This window comes from Aedes albopictus, chromosome 2, assembly GCF_035046485.1.
Source record: "Aedes albopictus strain Foshan chromosome 2, AalbF5, whole genome shotgun sequence".
Lineage (NCBI taxonomy): Eukaryota > Metazoa > Arthropoda > Insecta > Diptera > Culicidae > Aedes > Aedes albopictus.
Genome location: NC_085137.1, coordinates 53234598 through 53255146, shown reverse-complemented (window position 1 = coordinate 53255146; position 20549 = coordinate 53234598). Strand labels below are relative to the sequence as shown.

At 40.1% G+C, this 20549-nt stretch overlaps 3 protein-coding genes across 3 annotated transcripts in view; 2 read left to right on the top strand and 1 right to left on the bottom strand.

Moving 5' to 3' along the window:
* Positions 1 to 872: 872 nt before the first annotated feature.
* LOC109409211 (probable cytochrome P450 6a14) lies at positions 873 to 2673 on the top strand. The gene is made up of 2 exons (XM_019682637.3): positions 873 to 1950; positions 2009 to 2673. Exons 1-2 carry the CDS (start codon positions 873 to 875, stop codon positions 2497 to 2499), a joined length of 1569 nt encoding a protein of 522 aa, XP_019538182.2. The 3' UTR covers positions 2500 to 2673.
* A 3944-nt stretch (positions 2674 to 6617) lies between these two features.
* On the bottom strand, positions 6618 to 8276 carry LOC109409210 (probable cytochrome P450 6a14). The gene is made up of 2 exons (XM_019682636.3): positions 7199 to 8276; positions 6618 to 7142 (listed from the first exon to the last, which is right to left on the bottom strand). The coding sequence occupies exons 1-2, from the start codon at positions 8274 to 8276 to the stop codon at positions 6727 to 6729; spliced, it is 1494 nt and encodes a 497-aa protein (XP_019538181.2). The 3' UTR covers positions 6618 to 6726.
* A 9326-nt stretch (positions 8277 to 17602) lies between these two features.
* Positions 17603 to 20549, top strand: part of LOC109421549 (uncharacterized) — a 22761-nt gene continuing 19814 nt past the window's right edge. The window contains exons 1-2 of the mRNA XM_019696069.3: positions 17603 to 18781; positions 18841 to 19245. Coding sequence (XP_019551614.3) covers positions 17698 to 18781; positions 18841 to 19245 — 1489 coding nt within the window. The 5' untranslated portion in view covers positions 17603 to 17697. The remainder of the gene's footprint in view (positions 18782 to 18840; positions 19246 to 20549) is intronic.

The following is a 20549-nucleotide window of genomic DNA, read 5'->3' as shown; positions in this document are numbered from 1 at the left end:
TTGCCTGCTTTCGTTGAATGTTCTCTACTGATACACAACACGTTTCACTGGCGTACAACTGCTCAGATTCTGAGTACTCTAGTCTAGTAGTTAGTTCAACAAATAAGATATGACGATGAATGAGTGCTAACGAATGACAGAAGAGAAGAACGCCAGCAGGAGTCGATTAACAGTGACAGGTACTAGACAGACCAAGACATACTTAACAGAGTGTCAAGAGCAGAAAAAGAAAACATTGCCACCGAAATACAGAGACACGAAGCGATTGCGATAGCTGAAGCTCAGAAAAGCAAGGATCAGAATGATGTGCGAAGGATTTTCGTAAATACCGATGCACTTTACGTTCAGAAGTGAACCAACCAATCAACCAACCATGAAAATCCGCAATTTCTAGCGAGGAATTGTAAAAAATCTTTGTCAATCAGTATTTATCGGAAGTATATCCACCAAGGTTGAAAATGTAATTCCAATTAGGCATTTTCCATAGTTTGGTTCTTCCACTGAGTCATTTTGTTTTGTCTACGTCTGAAAGTCATCGAAATCATCTCTGTTTTCGGGTTATTATACATACCTAATCAAAACCTGTCGATGGGCCCGTGCGACGCAAGGGACAATATTTATCGCTCACGCAACCCAGCCAAGCAACAAGCCCTTATGATTCAAGGTGTGCATTTATTATTCATAAAATATCTATAAACGAGTTCAACGGGAATACCGCTTGTTTGCATACATTTGAGAACGTATTGTTTTGGAAAAAGATTCTAAATTGAGTGGAACTTTGAAGATCGATTCCAACGTTAAAACAGTGTTTTAGAATCATTCAGCAGAACAACACGCACTTGACAATTAACAATCATCAAATCTATAACAAAATGTGGATACATTTGCTTGTGATGGCTTTCGCCCTATCGCTGATTCTCGTTCGTAGACGCTATTCCTATTGGAAACGCGTGGGAGTCCCATTCATCCAGCCGCGGTTCCCGTTGGGAAGTGTTGGAAGCATCGGTACCCGAATTCATTCCTCCCAACTGTTGGCGCAATTCTACCAGCAGCTGAAAGGCACGCATCCCTTTGCTGGCATTTTCTACTTCTTGCAACCGGTGGCACTCGCATTGGATCTAGAGTTTGTGAAAAATGTGATGGTGAGAGATTTCCAGTACTTTCACGATCGCGGACTGTACTACAACGATAAGGATGATCCTCTGTCTAGCCATCTGTTCAACATCGAAGGAACCAAGTGGACCACACTGCGAAGGAAGCTGGTGCCGACGTTTTCCTCCGGAAAGCTGAAGATGATGTGTCCTACGGTGGTGAGCGTGGCGGATCGATTCAAAACGTGTATTGAGAAGTGCATAGCTCAGGATGAGGATATCGAAATGCGTGAACTGTTGGCGCGGTTTACTACGGATGTGATTGGGAGCTGTGCTTTCGGTATAGAATGCAACAGCTTGGAGAATCCGGATGACAAGTTTAGAAAGATGGGGGAGAAGGTGTTCGAAGTCTCGCCGTTCGCCATTCTTGCGTTTTTCTTCCTGTCTACGTTCAAAGACATGGCGAGAAAGTTCCGTATAACGATTACAGACTCGGAAGTGGCTGCTTTCTTCGCGGCTATCGTTCAAAAGACAATCAGTTACCGTGAGAAGAACAACGTCCAGAGAAATGACTTTATGAACTTGCTGATGCAAATGATGAAGCGAGATGATAAGGATGAGTCTGAAGAAAATTCGGTCACACTCACCATGGAAGAAGTGGTGGCTCAATCCTACGTGTTCTTTTTGGGCGGATTCGAAACATCAAGAACCACAATGTCGTATTGTTTGTACGAACTTTCTTTGAACGAGGAACTTCAAACACGGGCAAGAAAGTGTATTCAAAGTGCGGTGGCAAAGCACGATGGCCTGAACTACGAGGCTTTGATGGAGATGCCTTATTTGGAACAATGTATCAATGGTAGAACTTCTGATCGTATATATTTTATGGATGTAATGACAACTCTTTCTATTTTCAGAATCACTAAGGAAGTACCCTCCCATATCCAACGCACTCAGAAGCACTACCAAAGACTACGCCGTACCCGGAACAGAAGTAACACTAAAAAAAGGCACCGACGTCATCGTACCGATCTACGCCGTCCACCACGATCCAGAATACTATCCGGAACCGGAACGTTTCAACCCGGATCGCTTCACTCCGGAACAATGTGCCAAACGAAAGCCATTCACCTTTATGCCGTTCGGTGAAGGACCTCGGATGTGTGTGGCTTCCCGGTTCGGCATGATGGAAACCAAAATTGGGCTGGCAGCAATGCTGATGAGTTTCAGATTTTCCAAATGCGATAAGTCGAGCGTTCCGTTGAAGATTTCGCCGAACCATCTGATGTTGACTCCTGCCGGAGGATTGTGGTTGAAGGTGGAACAACTGGATGGTGGAACGTCGGAGATTGGATTTTCGAAGGCGATTAGCGAGGAAAGGGGTAATCGTGTGGAGTATTCAATGTAATTCGAATAAAAAATAAATACAATACCTTCTAACACATACAATCATCTAGCAGATCCTGATTTTAAACATTCTTTTTTGGATTCTAGTAGGATCTACTAGATCCATACAATCGAATCGATCCTGAAAAACTATGGTCTGCTAATGGATCATAAGTTCATCCGTTTTGTTTTTCGCTATTCGTCACCTAACTTTTGAAAATTGCATAGAAATCTGATAATCTTCTAAACGGGGTTAAATCAAACATTCCTACTATAGTGAGAAGTTAAATGCTTGAATATTGATTGAAACATTTTGATCAATTTTGTTTGTAATACCAAATCAGCACCAATAAGTGATATATAATAATTTCTACTGCAGTTCATGCTTAATTCTGAAAACGTTTGGTAGATTTTGTGACCATTTGTAGAGTAAGTTTATGTTAACATTTATTCAAATTATGTTTTTTTATTCTGCGACCCGTGGCTTAGGCGAAAAATCTCAACTAAGCCCGCGGTATGCTTCAAACTGTTATATACCTGCTGGCGACGGAGATAGTCGAGTGACTTCGTAGCTTGAAGGAATAGAAGCGTCCGTCTAGCGAATTGGGAGTCGCGAGTTCGGGTCTCACCGGAGTACGTGGATTTCTTTTCATAATTCAAATCTACATTTGTTGATCGAGCACATGTTTCTGTTGTGCGCATGGATGTCAAAGCATTTTCAACAGGTCAGCCAAAGCAAAATCAAGAAATTGAAATTTAAGTGCCACTGGTCTAAAATGTTTCTTATGTTTCTCTTACTTTCCCACTTTTATATGATCTAATTCATACTTTTCTTCAAAAACGACATGCTAAAAGTGGGATTTCCCTGTTGGTCTAGGTTCGTAAGGAAGCTAGCTGACTTTCAGGTCTTTTTCATCATTTTTTGACATCCTCTTGCTTTTTTATAACATGTTTTCCAATGCTTCCTATACATGGCTCGTTACATTGTCCCCTTCCACTCACATGGAGTAACCCTCGCAAGAATCCCGGGAAGGAACATCTGGGAGAAACCCTAGCAGAAGAAGAAATCCCTAACATAAATCCAGCAAAATTCCATGAAGAACACCCAGAAGAAATTCTAGAACGATTACTGAAAGAAAGAATGTTGTAGGAATATTGGCAGTAATCCTTATGGGAATCCCATGAGTAACCCACAGAATCTACCTTACTTAAACATTTGTGTTCCCCCTAACCTCGGCCAAACCGCGAGTTTTACGGTTCCCCAAAGCTAACACAGTTATTAAGTTAGAATTGTATATAAAAACAAATTAATTCGGCTCCGTTATGCTAAATATATGGCGCATGAGCCTCTAAAATGAACGATTAAGAAAAAAAAAACCCACAGAATCCCTAGAATAATTCCGGAAGATGATTTTTCGGATTATATCGACAGAAACATATCCCAAAAAAGCCTGAAGGATTTCAGGAAAAATCAACGACGGAAACCCGGGAAAAATTCCTAAAGAAAACCCGAGGAATGCTTGAAAAACAACTCGAAAAAATCTTGGTAGGAATCCTAAAAGGACACACAATGAATTATTTGGAGGAATTCTTGAAGAAATCCCGAATGAAATCAATGAAGGATTAATTGAATTATTATCGGGAGAAATCTCGTAGGAAAACGGAGATGATTTCCTAATGGAAACTGGTTCATCAAATCATGAAAGAATTTACTGGGAGAATCCCCAAAGGAATCTTTAAATGGACCTCTTAAATTATTTAGGAAGTGATCCCGTGAGAAATTATTGAAAAAATATCAGAAGGAATCCCGGGAAATTCTTTCAATGAATCACAAAATGATTATCTCGAGGCATCTCTTATGGGAACCTGGTCAAAAACTAATGGACAAATCCAGAAAGGAATCGTGGGAGGAGTATCTTAAGAAATGCTGGCAGAAACTCTGACAAAGAGAAATCCTTAGAGAATCCCAGGACAAAAATCCAGGAAGAGTCGATAAATACCCCGGAATGTCTTGGAAATCTTGGAAGTATTTTCTGGTGGATCTCGGGAGAATTAAATGAGAGAATCCTGAAAGAATTTCTAACGGATTCTAGAAAAAAAAAATCCTGACGGAATTCCAGCAGGAACTCCTGGAGTACTCCTTGCAGGAATACCTGGAAGAACTCCGGAAGAAGTCCCGGGGAAAGCGGGGAGGAATAACTGAAATACTTCAAGGAGGAATCCCTGATGGAATCCCAAGAAGAATTTCTTGATAAAAAGTCTGGAAAAATCTAAAGAAATTGCAAAAGAAATCCTCATAAGAAAACCCTTGAGAAATTAATGAAGAAATCCCGGAAGAAATCTTTGAAGTAATCCCTGTGAAAATCCAGGTGAAATTCTCACTGGAATTCGTAAATGAATCCTGAAAGATGTCGGGAATAGTCTCGGAATAAATCCTAAAGCAATCTCAAGAGTGATTAATTAAGAAATCGTAGAAGAAATCTCGGGAGAAATTACTATATTGATCCCAGAAAAAAATCATTGAAACATTTCATGAATAAAGCTTGGGATAAATCCCTGACAGAAATTATAGAATCATCAATGAAATAATAGTCTACGGTATCAAAGGAATAATCCTTGAAGGAATACCTGAAGAAATCCTGGGAGAAAACCCAGAAACAATCTTGGTGGAATCTCTGAAACAATCTGTGGAAGAACCTTGAATGTATAACGGGATAAATCCCTGCAGAAATCTCAGAATGAATCACCGAAGGAAACCCGGTAGGAATCCCAAAAGGAATGTCGAAAAATGTCACTGAAAGAATCCAGAAAGAAATTCTGGAAGGGTACAACATCCCGGGAAGAATTTCTGAATGAATTAAAAAAAAAAACCTCTGGAGGAATTCCATGAGAATTTCATAAAGGACATTCGCGAAGCATTAATTTCGGAATTCCGAAAGGATTCCCACAAGAAGTCAAGAAAAATTGGGAAAATGCTGGAACAAACCCTGGCAGAAAACCATGAATCTTAGGAGAAGTTTTGTAAAGAGATCTCGGAAGAAATTAATAGAGGCACCCGTGGTCCAACTCCTGATAGAGTTCCAGAAGCATTCTTGAAATAATTCTACAGGAATTCCAGAAAGAATTTCAAGAAGAATTCTTTGGGAATATCCCAGGAAGAATCTTGGGTGGGGTAAAATGGCCCAACACATTAAATAATTCATGAATGTGATTTGATCATGACTATAGGTGAAAAGTGTCAAGATATGTTTGCATAAAACATCCTTTTAGAAGCCCGGCAAGCAAACCCATGGAAAGTCTTTTGATTTCACGATGAAAATTGGCAACTCTGGTTTTTTGTGCTCGCAGTTAACAGAGAAACATCAGAGAGTACAAATATAGCTGCCACAATGGCCGACTTGGACCCCTACTCACGATTTCAAGAGCACCTATCTCAAAAAATCGAAAAAAATGCGCTAGATTTGGAAAAGCTGCCTCTTTTTGCAAGTGAGCAAAGCCAGGATAAACAAGTGCGGCTTGGTTCGATGCTTCGTTCCTCAAATTTGTGCCTCTTAAGTTTGTATGCAAAATTGCAGTGGGATTTCTGGATGTTTCACCTCAAGGATTCCTGGTGATTTTGTTACCAGCCATATATTTCCAAGGAGATTGGAATACGTGGAGGTGCATGGTTTTTGATTCCTACGCTTTCTATGTAAGGGTCATTCAAATATAACGTCTATCCGAACGGGAAGAGGTGTGTATAAATGTCCATGTATTTAGATACGAAAAAGCGAGACAAAGGGGGGAAATGGGGTCTGACATGCCCAAAAATCATGAACGTAATTCTTGAATGTCGTTATTAAGTGCCTTCATACCCTAAGGCAGATGGCCATTTTACATCACTTCCGTTTTACGTGCCAACCGTTAAAACCGCAAAAAAATCGATGAACATGCATTAGTTTCGTGAATATTTCTGCTGAAGTATCAAGCAAATATACTTTGGTTACTGTTACCACTTAGAATGCGTAAGAAATGTGGCTTTTTATTGTAAAAAATCAAGTTTGACAAAGTGGCATCTAAAGTTTACCTGATAAAATTTTATTTTGAGTTTCAATAATATTGGGTGGGAATAAAATAACAATGCGGATGTAGCATCTACATAAAAACTGGGTTTGCTCTGTCAGTTACACCTCGGTTTGTGGGTTTCAATGTCATCTGCATAGGTAATATGATTTCTCTTGGGGTAGGTTATGGTTTGGCTTAATCATTCCTATTGTATTTTTTTCACTCTCATCCTCAGCCCCCCAACGGGTGTCAGTATAAAATGCTTCGGTGAATATTGCAGCGGTTCCGAAGAGTTGGCGCCGTTTGAAAACTTAAAATTCATCAACAGTGTTGCCAGCCCGATCTTCGTCTGCAGCACTCCAAGTCGAGCAGCCACGCACATTCGTGGTCCTTCACCGAAAGGAATGAACGTTAGGGGATTGCGCGCAGAACATTCTTCCGGAGTGAACCGATCTGGGTCGAATCTTTCCGGGTCAGGCCAGTACTCTGGATCGTGATGGATAGCATACACTGGAACCATTACACTCATGCCTTTGGGGAAAACTATGGATGAGTCTGGAACTTGGTAGTTTTTAGTTACGATCCGGTAGATCGTGGATGGTGGGTATTTCCGAAGAGTTTCTGAAATTTGAGAAAAGATTAGGCTTTGTGAAATTGAAATCCTCGATATTTTCTACCGTTTATGCACTGCTCAAGGTATGGCATATCTAGTAATGCATCATAATTCAAACCATCATGTTTAGAAATGGCCGCTTTAATACACTGCCTGGCACGTTCTTGTACTTCTTCTTTCAAGGATAGCTCGTATAAGCAGTACGACATAGTCGTACTCGCAGTTTCAAATCCCCCCAAGAAGAACACAAACGAGTGAGCTACAACTTCATTTAACGTGAGAGTTCCCAGTTTCTCATCTGACCCTTCTAGTTCACCTTTATCTTTCAATTGAATGAGTAGGTTCAGAAAATCATTTCGGTTCACGAGATTTTTCTTCCGAAAGTCAATGGTGTCACGCACAACCTTGAAAAAGAACTCCGACACGTCTTCATCAATCAGTTTCATGTGAAATCTCCGTGCAACATTCCCAAAAGCAAACACGAAAAACAACTTCAACAGCTTCCACCGGGAAATATCGAACACTTTTGTGCCCATCCTTCGGAATTCGTCATCCGGTTCTAACAAACTGCTGCAGTCCAACCCAAAAGCACACGAAGCGATTACATCCGTAGAAAATCGCGCCAGAATATCCTTTATCTCGATTTCACCATGCCCAGCCACGCACCGTTCGAAACTGATCTTCAAGTTCTCCGCAACCTTCACAACGGTAGGACACATCATCCTCAGCTTCCCGGACGAAAATGTTGGAATCAATTTCTTTCGTTGATTGGTCCACCGACTTCCTTCCAAATGCAACAAATTCCCCGATATCGGATCATCCTTCTCATTGTAGTACAGTCCACGATCGTGAAAGTACTGAAAGTCCCTTATCAGCACATTTTTCGCAAAATCCAAATCCAAAACCACTACCACCGGTTGTAGAAAGTAGTACACTCCAACAAACGGGTGAAGCCCTTTCCTCTCATTGTAGAACTTGGTCAGCAGCTGGGACGGATGGTTTCGGACACCAACGCCGTCGAAACTTCCCACGGGAAAACGTCCCGGAATGAAGGGTACCCCTTGGCGCTGCCAGTAGGAGAATTTTCTTCGGATGAGAAGGAACGATAGCGTGAGGATCGAAAGCAGCAGGTAAATCCACATGTTGCTTGAGCGTTCGAGTTGATGTTGATTCGTTCAATAGATGGAGGCGACTGGTTTGGATGGCACGTGTGGCCCAACCGATATGAAGCTTTGGATTGGAATGATCATTTCGTATAACAGTTTTATGGATGATCATAAGAGGTTCATTCTTATGTGGTTTGCATGTTTGTTAATATATGAACAACTCCAAAGCTTGAAACTAATAGTAATTTAAACACAGCTGAGAAAACCATGGATACCAATCCTGTCTACTTTTTTGAATATGTTCTTTGATTCTCAAGTCCACCCCCATATTTTAATCAGCACCCAAAAAGAAAAAAAAATACTGGTCAAAATTTCAGCAAGATCTTCTGAAAATAAGTGGTGTATCAAACCAATTTTTTGTTTTTCGACTATTTCCGAACTTCAAAAAATCACTACACTAAAACTTGACAAAATTTAATTCTTTTAGCACAAATTGAAAGATACACCTGATTTCTATAAGTTCTTCAAACAACAAACGCCAATAAAATTAAGGGACGAATATGTAAATATCACTTTTTCAATCCAAAAACAACCTTAGAAAGTTGCATTTTTGCCAGAATTTGTTCTGGAACACCCTGATATACGTATTAAGCTGAAGGAGGTATACGACTGGAAGGAAATGTTGAACTGTTGTGGATTTCTCAGTCTAAGAGCATTGAAACGGCTAGTTTTGCATAGCCCGACGTTTCGGTCCCGTGTATTGGACCTTTTTCAAGAGATAACTAAAAATGATATGCAACATTAGAACATGGACACATTACAAGTATACATTAAACATACGCAGTCAACCGTCTCTCGTTATGCGGTTTTTGAATGCAGTTTGAGGGTTGGAGCTTCTTTTCACTGTATGTAGAATCCCTGCGTAAGTAGTGTGCAAGCTATCTACATCTGTGTGTTGTTCCTCAATCATGTGTTTGATCAATGCAGTTTTTGCTTGTTCCACATCGATGTTGGTTTGTGTTAGTTTGGATCTATGACCACTTAATCGCTTTTTGAGCTGGTTGGTGGTCATGCCAATATAAACCCTATCGCAGTCTGTACAGGGAATGCTGTAAACAATGTTATTTTGATCATGCTGAGGGACTGGGTCTTTGACCGGTCTTAGAAGAGTTTTGACACTCTTCTCTGTTTTTGTGGCGATTTTAACTAACGAGTAATCTCAAACTGGTCGAACAGGGTAAAAAAGACAAATTGGAAGTTTTAACCGCTTAGAATGTAATACAAAAATTGAGATTAAATTTAACACAATATGAGATATAAATGTTGGTGGCACGACTGGTGTTGTTGTTCGTAGACATTTTTCGGCATTACATTCAAAGAAACCTTGCATTGATTCTTTTAAATCTTTGCCAACGTTTCGGCCCTTGTTAGGACCTTCTCCAGGGCCTAAGATTAGATTCGTTATTAATTTGAGGACATTTCAAAAGAAACTTTTACAAAATTTCTAAAATTTTACTTACTTACCTTACCGGTCAGGCTAAGGCCGGGGTGGCCTCTGCTGTACATACACAGTATTAAAAATCCGTGTAAATTTAAGCTACATCTAATGCACATAAAGGGAATGCCAAGAAAAGCACAAAATTCCGCTAGAATTGAAATTTAAATGCCTTATTTGAATTGCACCTGTAAATTTTAAGCATCGTGTAAATTTCCTCTGTTGCGTGTTTTGGTTGGTTATCTGTTCTCAATTGGAGAAAAAAATAAAGCAGAAAATAAAACCAAGGCGGAGCTGAAACTTCTGAGAACTTGGGGACTGTCAAATAATTACCATTCTTAGGAAAATCTTTCACTGATGAAGAAAAACACTGATTGTGCAGGACAAATGGTTTAATTTATTTTGATTCGAATATATTGCGTATCACGTCCATTAGGGGAACTGCGGCCATAACGCCCATAGGGGGCAAGTTGCGCCACCCTTGTTTTAGGCAAACCACGTTATTTTCAGTACTTTTTTCAATTGCAATCGCTAAAATAAGAATAAAAATGCTTTTTTACTTTTGAGTTTACATATTTTTACTAAAAAATTGTACAAAATCTTCGAAAAAAGATTTTGGTTACTTTTAATGTAATTTTAGCCTGTCAAATGTTTGCACTTTTTTACATAATTTAAAAGAATTTTTTTCTCGCTATCCCCACAAACTGTTTTGCACACTCCCATTGTTTGTGTACCAAGCGGAAAAAGTATCAAATTTGACCCTTACAATTTTTTTACAAGGGTCCAAACTTCTGAGTTATGTGTGGGGTAAAATGCCCACCCCTAGTTATTTACATTAAAATAGCCAGTTATATTCAAATTCTGGCACAAATTATGTAGAAAACAAGTTGGAACCAAGCAACAGTACATTTTAACTATTAATAAGTTCACTAATCACACAGGCATGCGTCATTTTGTAGTAATTATTGATAAAACAGCTCACTATGAGGTTAACATGGAATTGACCCATAATTACAGGTGATCCATAATTATGTAATGACTGTATACCCTTCACGAACAATAACAGTTGACAATAAACCAGGCGCGCAAGTATATGTACACAATTTGGCATCCTGGCGTTAGCTGTGGCTAGTGGCGCGTTTTACCCCGCATTAAAACTATAATTCTAAAAATCAAACTTTCAAATTTGAATTTTTCAGTAGTAAAACATAAAATTGGTTTATGGTTTCTTCCATTTGGAAGGAAACATGTTGGTGCTTCATGTTAGTGCCAAAAAAATGTGTATTATAAAGTGTTTCTTGATTAAAATTGGACTCTTCCTTAACGTGGGCGTCTTACCCCCAGTTCCCCTACACTGATTTGCAATCATCTTGTCCTGAGTAACCACCACAATTGATGCTGTCAAGATACTTGCGTCGCCAACATTTGTTTACACTTCCTCTTGAACTAAATACAATGAACAGTTTGTTCCCATAAATATCATTAACGATTACACATATCTCGTTTTAACATCCCTAATTTCTTTTTGAATTAAACTGAACTTCAAAAACGATCTAAATTTTTACGTTTCACTCCGCGCGAATGCAAATACACATTTGTCAATATGGCTGACTGCTGCTTCGGTGCTCGCGCTAGAGCCGACAGTGAACACACGCAAATCGCTTAAATTTCAGACAGCGTTTGTTTATGTTTCAAAGGGCAGCATGAAACATAAGTTATACAGGTATTCTTCGATATAACGTACCCTCGATATAGCGAATTCGATATAACGTACATTTTGCTTCGATATAACGTACAACATTGCAAATTTTAATTTTTCCCAGGAATAACCCTCAGATAAGCTACGAAACCACTCAAATTAATGTGTTCTTTCAGTATTAGCCTTGTCACCTAGAATTAGCGCAAATTGGGGAGAAATTTAGTGTACGTTATATCGAAGCAAAATGTACGTTATATCGAAGCACAAAAAACGAAATTACTTTTTCGTGAAAACTCATGTTTTTCATCATTGCTTTTGTGAATTTCACCGAAATCATTATTTGGGGTTAATTTCACGTCGAAATCAGCAATATTAGCATAAAAAGTATTATTTTTTTCTCTGCTTCGATATAACGTACACTTCGATATAACGTACAAAAAGAAAACTTTTTTGTACGTTATATCGAAGAGTACCTGTACTTAATTTGATTTCACTGAATTATTCGGAGAGAAGCATGTGCATGACGAATCGCATATGTTTACGTTAGATTTTTGATTACACTATGCAACTTTCTATGATATTCATGATTCCGGCTTGCTTAAATTTAAGATTTTTTTTTGTGTAGTAGCCGCCTCCATTCCACTCGGTCCATGGCTGTTTGTCTCCAGTTCCACACTCTGCTTAGGGTCCGCAGATCGTCCTCCACTTGGTCGACCCACCTAGCTCGCTGCGCTACACGTCTTCTTGTACCGGTCGCATGACTCTCGAGAACCATTTTAGTCGGGTTGCTATCCGACATCCTGATGACGTGACCCGCCCACCGTAGCCTCCCAATTTTCACGGTATGGACGATGGTTGGTTCTCTCAGCAGCTGATGCAGCTCGTGGTTCATTCGCCTTCTCCAAGTCGTTATTCGATCGTAGAGTTCTGCGGAGTCCAAAGTAAGAACGATTTCCTGCCACAATGCGCCTCTGAATTTCTCTGCTGGTGTCGTTGTCGGCGGTTACCAGTGAGCCCAAGTACAAGAATTCTTCAACCGCCTCGATTTCATCACCGTCGATATGAGTTCAGGGTGGCGGGCGCGGTGATTCCTCCCTGGAGCCCTTTGCCATCATGTACTTTGTCTTCGACACATTAATGACTAATCCGATTCGCCTGGCTTCACTCTCTAGTCCGATGTACGTTTCCGCCATCGTCTCAAATTTACGAGCAATAATATCAATATCATCGGCGAAACCAAGCAGCTGAACGGACTTCGTGAAAATCGTCCCACTCGTGTTTATCCCCGCTCTTCTTATTACACCCTCCAAAGTAATGTTGAACAGCAAGCATGAAAGACCATCACCATTACGGCAACCCTCTGCGAGATTCGAAGGGACTCGAGAGTGCCCCTGATACTCGAACTACGCACATCACTCGATCCATCGTCGCCTTGATCAACCGTATCAGTTTATCCTGGAATCCGTATTCGTGCATAATCTGCCATAGCTGTTCTCGATCGATTGTATCATACGCCGATTTGAAATCGATGTACAAGTGATGTGTGGGCACGTTGTATTCGCGGCATTTCTGCAACACCTGGCGGATGGCGAACATCTGGTCTGTTGTAGCGCGTTCACCCATGAATCCAGCCTGATATTGCCCCACAAGCTCTCTTGAAATCGGTGATAGACGGCGGCATAAAATTTGAGAGGGTATCTTGTAGACAACGCTCAGTAGTGTGATCGCATGGTAGTTCCCGCAATCCAACTTGTCACCCTTTTTGTAGATGGAACACACGATACCTTCCATCCATTCCTCCGGTAATACTTCCTCCTCCCAAATCTTGGTAATGACCCAGTGTAGTGCTCTCACCAGTGCTTCTCCACCGTATTTTAGAAGCTCGCTTGGTAGTTGATCTGCTCCAGCGGCTTTGTTGTTTTTCAACCGGCCAACCTCCTTCTCAATCTCTTGAAGGTCAGTCTTTCGTCCTGTGCACATACTCCTAGATCTGTTACCACGCCATCTTCGGTACTTGCAACGTCACCATTGAGGTGCTCATCGTAATGCTGCCGCCACTTACTCAATCTTAATTAACAAATCAAAACTATTTTCTTTAAACATAAAACGTCGGGTGCGAAAGGGTCAATTTTGTCCCACTTAGGTTTCGCTAAATAGGAGTGGAATTAGTCACAGTACATAATGAACTTTTAATAGCTGACGTACTTACGTTCATTAGGCATTGATTGAGGCGTATTTTTCTAGCCAAGACTCCTTGCGTGGGATTGTATTTTTCGGGTGTAACGTTCACTTTTTTACCGGAATTCCAGCGTAGCGGAAAAAAGCGACCGGAACTTAATATAATAAGAAAAAAAAACACAACTTAAAAATTCTTCGCCAACGTACATATAAAATATGCAATGTTTGCGAGCTACAGTAAAAGTTTTTGGAAAACGGAGCATTGGTTACGGAGAATGAGATGTATGAAGAATAAGCAACTATGCATAAGAAAAGAACAAATTTTAATTGTCCAACTTGTATGTAAATTCTGTAAACTAGTGTAATGATCGAGTTAATTCTTGCACCTCGTCTAATGCCTCATGGCCCATTTGGTATCAATATCTAATTTCTGAACTAGCTGCCATATCATATTAAAAGCATATTCTGAAAGATCTATAATTGCCCCTAAATAATTAGATTGAATAATAGTCCCTCGAATTCTGTTTCCGACTGGTCCGTGTCTATATCGGACACAACCTGAAATCAATTCTCGGCACACTTTATATGTGACGCTATGGTGCATAGGATGGTAAAAAATATAATTTGACCGAGTAGGTGTTTATTCGAAAAGTCGGCCAATTCAAATCAAATCATGTATAATTTTCAAATAACTCAACGTACATATGTACAGATAGGTAAATTACAGGTTAAATTGAGAAACAATCCACAGCTCAGGTGAGATTTGGACTCACGACCTTTATTCGCTAGACAAGTGCTTTACCAACTGTTCAAAGAACGATTGAGAAATATTTCAAGTAACATTTTTGCCCATTTGATCATAAAACGCCATCACAGTGCAACGAAGAAATCTTTCTCTGTGGTTGTCAAATACGATGTTTTGACTTTAAAAAATTGACGTAAACATTTGCTTGCATCATGCTTAGGCGAAGACATTTACATTTTAACGACGGAAAGAAAGTGATTGATTTGATTATCCACCATTGAAGTGCCAAGTGTGAATTGAGGGATGGTTTAACAAGTGATTCTGCTGAACTGAAAATTGAACGGTGATGCAGAACAATTCGGCTAGCTGCTGCTTTGGCGTGGTTGCCTTCGTCGTACGTAAAACTAGAAGAAAAATCAACTTGTTAGTCATGTGAAATTGATATGTGAAATTCCCGTAATTATTCGACTTTCAGTACTATAGGGGCTGATTATTGATAGTCTACTTACATCTTTTTGCTTCCATCTGATGTACCATTGGCAAAGGTTTGAGCATTTGACTGTTGAATCCGTTTTTGAGTTATCACAAACGTAACTATTGGCTACTTCCCATCTGATATTACGAATAGAAAGTAGATTTCTAGTAGAATCTAGAAATTTCTTAAAAATATTGAAAATAAAAAAGTTTCACTGCATTCTCATTAAGCGGAGAGGATCTTTTGCAAGCATTGTTACTGAACAAGTTCAGTAACCCTGCAGGAATCCCTTAATACATTTTTGGCGGAATTCCTGGAGGAATTCCTCGGGGAACCCATGGAGAAATGCCTGGAGAAATCTCAGGAGGATTTTTTGGAATAATCCCTGTAGGAAGAGCAGGAAGATCCCATGGAAGAACACCTGGAAAAATCTCAGAAGGTATCTCTAGAGGAATTCCTGGAGGAATAATTTGAGGAATTCATAGTTGAAGTCCTGGACGAATCCAGGGCCCATATAGCCGAGGCGGTAAACGCACGGGTATTCAGCATGACCATGCTGAGGGTGACGGGTTCGATTCCCGGTCGGTCCAGGATCTTTTCGTAAAAGGAAATTTCCTTGACTTCCATGGGCATAGAGTATCTTCGTGCCTGCCACACGATATACGCATGCAAAATGGTCATTGGCAGAGGAAGCTCTCAGTTAATAACTGTGCAAGTGCTCATAGAACACTAAGCTGAGAAGCAGGCTTTGTCCCAATGAGGACGTTACGCCAAGAAGAGAGAGAAAGAGAGTCCTGGGCGAATCTCCGGAGGAATTGCGGGATGGATTTTTGAAGGAATTTCTGGAGGAATCCCTAGAGGAATTCCTGGTCTAATCCCCAGAGGAGTTCCTGATGGAATCCCTAGAGTAATTCCTGAAGAAAGCCCTAGAGAAATTTTTGGAGGAATCTATAGAAGATGAATACCTGGGGTTGTTCTGGCAGGGATTTCTGGAGGAATTCCCAGATGAATCGCTTTATATTTTTTTGTAGGAACCCTTGGAGAAATTCCGAAGGAACCTCTGGTGGAAGAATCTCAGTAGGGATTCCTGGAGGAATTACTGGAGCAATCCCCGGAGGAATCCCTTGAAAAATTTCTGGCAAGAATCCCTTCAGGAATTGCGGGAGGAATCTTTAGAGAAATTCTGGGAGGAATTTTTGGAGGACTCCATGGTGTAGTCCCTGGAGGAATCCCTGGAAGAATTCCTAAAGGAATTCAATTTCGTTTAAGCCTCAGAGAATCGAATCAAAAATGATTTTTTGAGAACTTGCAAGACTTTTTGGTCATTTTTAACCCCTTGTTGCCAAATGTGTAACTTTTTCTTAATGCAAAATGAAGGTTAAATTTCTTTTTCATGCTAGAATTTCCTCCTGATACTTCTTTTTTTGACATCTTCGTGGGTTTCTCCACGAATTTAATCTGAATATAGTCTTAGCAGAGATTTCAATAGAAATCCCTCCAATAATATTTCTTGGGAGATTGCAATAGGGATTCATTTAGATTAAACTCAAGGGATTTTTCTGGGAACTCCTTTAAAGGTTTCTACTTACGGAAACGACTTACACGATATCTTCTGGAGTTCCTGTAGGGTTTCGTTTTGTAATACCTCGGATAATTTCTCAAGGAATTTGTTCAGGAATTTCTCTATAAATTTCACCTGGAATTTCACCAACAATTTCTTCAGTAATTCCTCTTGGGAGTTTTAAGTGGTTTCTATGCAGATTTTTCACAGGAATGTCTCCAAAACTGTTTCCAGGGATTCCATTTTGAAGTATGCTTTATGTTGTGAAAAGTTGACTTTCCTTATACCGGTATAACCGCTTCCAGTATTAAGTTTGTGTAATGGACACTCTGCAAGGAAATTAAGGGCTGTCCATTAATTACGTAAGGGTTTTTAGGGGGAGGGGGGTTTTGAGAAAACTTACGCGCCATATAAAAATATTTAGGATCTCATACAAAAAAATCTTACAAGGGGAGGAGGGGGTGTCGAAAAATCGTAAATTTGTCCTTACGTAATACATGGACAGCCCTTTATTCGGCTTAGAATATTTTGAAAATTAGAGCGTAAATGCAGCGGATAAATGCGCTAACGGGTTCCGATTCAGCTGCCGTCAACTGTTTTCTGTAGACCACAATTAATAGCTGCGAGGCTCTGTTCTTGTAGGGGTGTAAGTAAAAGATCTAATAGCTGTGTTGTAAAATGCAAAACAGAACATTTATTGCGCTGAAGCACATAATATTCACTTGAAAAATCTCATTTTTTTCAAACTTGAAAAAATATCTTTTACCTTGTTAGAAAACTTTCCACAAATCTTTCCCAGTATTTCCTAGACCAATCAAGAGAGCTTAGTGAGTACAAAAATCCTTAGCAGTAAAATTCCTCAAACAGGAACAAGTGTAAATATTATTGGCGGGGCTAAGGTATGATGCACATCTGGGTTACAACAGCCGCTTTGCACTCAGGTTGGTCATTGTTTTGACTATCAGCCAGGTTTACTGATAAAGAGTTTTGAGTGAAAAATTGCTATTTCATTTTATGATTTTGCCTCATCATTCAAACTTTATCACTAGTCCCGAGAATTTGCCCCCCTAAATTGATGTGTGTTATCTAAGAGTACAACCGAAATAATCTTGATCGATGCAAGCGTGTGTGGTTCAGCGGTCAGCGAATGTGTGAGCACATTCACCAATATAAACCCACATGGTTTGGTGGCCTTTCAAAATAATCGCGGTTTGCCGGCGATAGCGTCTTTCAGTATTTGCTCGTAAACGCGAGAAGGTTGTATTTTGTTTTGGGCGCGGTTATTCGAAAAAGTGTTTTGCAAGATGATTGCACTGCTGCTAATCGCTGCAGTGACCTTGGTGTTCCTGTTTATCAAGCAACGATTCAACTACTGGAAAGTGCGAGGAGTGCCTTATGTGCAACCAACGTTCCCTTTGGGAAACCTTGGGGGAGTCGGCAGGAAGAAACATTTGTCCGAAGCACTGGAAGATTTGTACATCAAACTGAAAGGCAAGGCCTCGATCGGTGGAATCTACTTCTTCATCAATCCGGTGGTTCTCGTAACGGACTTGGATCTGGCCAAAACTATCCTAGTGAAGGATTTCAATTTCTTCCATGATCGGTCCATCTATTACAACGAAAAAGATGATCCACTGACGGCACATTTGTTCACCATGGAAGGTGTAAAGTGGAAGAATATGCGCATTAAGCTAACGCCCACGTTCACGTCGGGCAAAATGAAACTGATGCTTCCGATTATTCGCGACTGTGCTAATGAACTGGAGAAGTGCATAGAGGAGGAAACCGCGAACGGCGAGGAGGTGGAAATAAAAGACATTCTCGCTCGATACACGACAGATGTGATTGGAAACTGTGCGTTTGGATTGGAATGTAACAGTTTACGTAATCCCAATGCAGAATTTCGAGAGATGGGACGAAAAGTCTTCCAACTTGAAGGATTTGGTTTTCTGAAAATACTCCTGACACAACAATTCAGGACTATATCGCGTGCATTAGGTGCAACTATTCTACAACCAGATGTTGCAAAGTTCTTTTTAAAAACGGTTAAGGACAACGTCGAATACAGAGAAAAGAACAAAGTTGAACGGAATGATTTCATTGACCTGATGGTTAAATTGAAGAACGGCCAGGCCTTGGAGCACGAGAACAGTGAACATCGCATGCAAAAGCTTACGATAGAACAGGTGGCCGCTCAATCGTTCGTTTTCTTTTTCGCTGGGTTTGAAACTTCCTCGACGCTGATGTCGTTTTGCTTGTACGAACTTTCCGAAAACCAAGATTTGCAAGAAAAAGCTAGAAAAGACGTTATGGACACTTTGAAGAAACATGGATCACTTTCCTACGAAGCGATTCATGAGATGAAATACTTGGAGAATTGCATTAATGGTAATTCAAAATAGCCTTTACACGTTTGAACCATCATCTAACGCATTTTGTAATTTTAGAAACTCTTCGTAAACATCCGCCAGCATCCAACATATTCCGCACCGCAACGCAGGATTACATCGTGCCTGGAACTTCCGTAACCATAAAGAAAGGCACGTCGGTGATGATCCCAACCCTGGCCATCCACATGGACCCGGAATATTATCCCGACCCAGAGCGGTTCGACCCAGACCGTTTTAACGCAGACCAGGTGGCAGCCCGGCATCCGTTCGCATTTCTTCCGTTCGGTGAAGGTCCTCGCGTCTGCATAGGGATGCGCTTTGGACTGATGCAGGCTCGGGTGGGGTTGGCAACGTTGTTGAAAAATTTCCGATTCACCGTGGGTAAACGATTGGAAACTCCCGTCAAGTTGGAACCGTCGAGTGCAATCTTGCTCATTAAGGGTGGGTTGTGGTTGAAGGTTGATAAAATTTGAGGCAATATGTTACTGACGGGGTTGTGCTACCATGTTAGGCGATACGTTACATTAACGAATATAATGTTTAAACTGTTTAATAAATCTAAAAGTAAGTTTGTGTGAAACTTCTAATAAACTAAGCCAAAGTTTTTTTTAAAGTAATTTATCTTATTTAACTTAATTAGTGAAGTGATTCCTCCAGCGCAATCTTAAGTACTAGCCAATCATTTTTCACCATCACACAGGAGTTCCAATTGGATCGTAGAGACAGTCATACACATTTTTCTTGTTATTTAATGGGTAAAATCATTGAAAGTCACGCTTGTAGATTTTAAGGCCTTTACTAATGGGTGGTCTTTAATGAGCTAGATCATCTTCGAAAAATATATGCTTTATGAACCTGAAAGATGTAGCTCCGTATCAGAAAGGAAATAACAATCCATTAATTCTAAGACCTTTACTCGGAAAAATTTGTGGATGACCTAGGACTCCATTGGAAATTAGTTTTTTACTGAACCATGCTCCATTGACCTGTAGAACGATAAACTGTATCATAAATGCAGAAACAGTTCATTGATTACGCTTGTAGATCTCCAGGTCTTTACTCACGGAAGTCTTTGGATAACCTAGATTATTTTTGAAAATTAGTTCTCTAAAGGACCATGCTCCATGGTTCTGTACGATGTTGCAACGCATCAGTAATGTAACAACAATTGATTAATTATGCTTGTAGACCTTCAGGTCTTCACTTGCGGAAGTTCTTTGATAACCTAGAACACCTTTGGAAAGTAGTGCTTTACAGAACCATGCTCCATTGACCTGTAAGATGATACACCGCATTAGTAATGTAACAACAGTCCATTGGTTACGCTTCAGATCTTCAGACCGATACTCACGGAAATTCTTGGATCATCTGTGAACATTCTTTGCAAAACAATACTCCATGGGCCTATAGGATGTTGCATTATATTAGTAATGTATTGAATATGACCAAGAAAATCTTTGGAAACTAGTTCTCCACAGGACCTTGTTTCAAGGACCTATAGGATGTCACACCGCATCAGTAATGTAGCAATATCCCATTGCTTACACTTAAAGATTTCCCGACCGTTACTCACGGAATGACCAAGAGCATCTGAAAATTACTTTTCTGCAGAACTATACTCCATGGACCTGCATACTAGGATACTACACCGCATCAGTTATACAATAACAATCCATTTATTACACTTGTACATCTCGCGGAAGTTCTTGGATGACCAAGAACATTTTTGAAAACCAGTTCTCTATTTATCCATGGATCCGGAAACC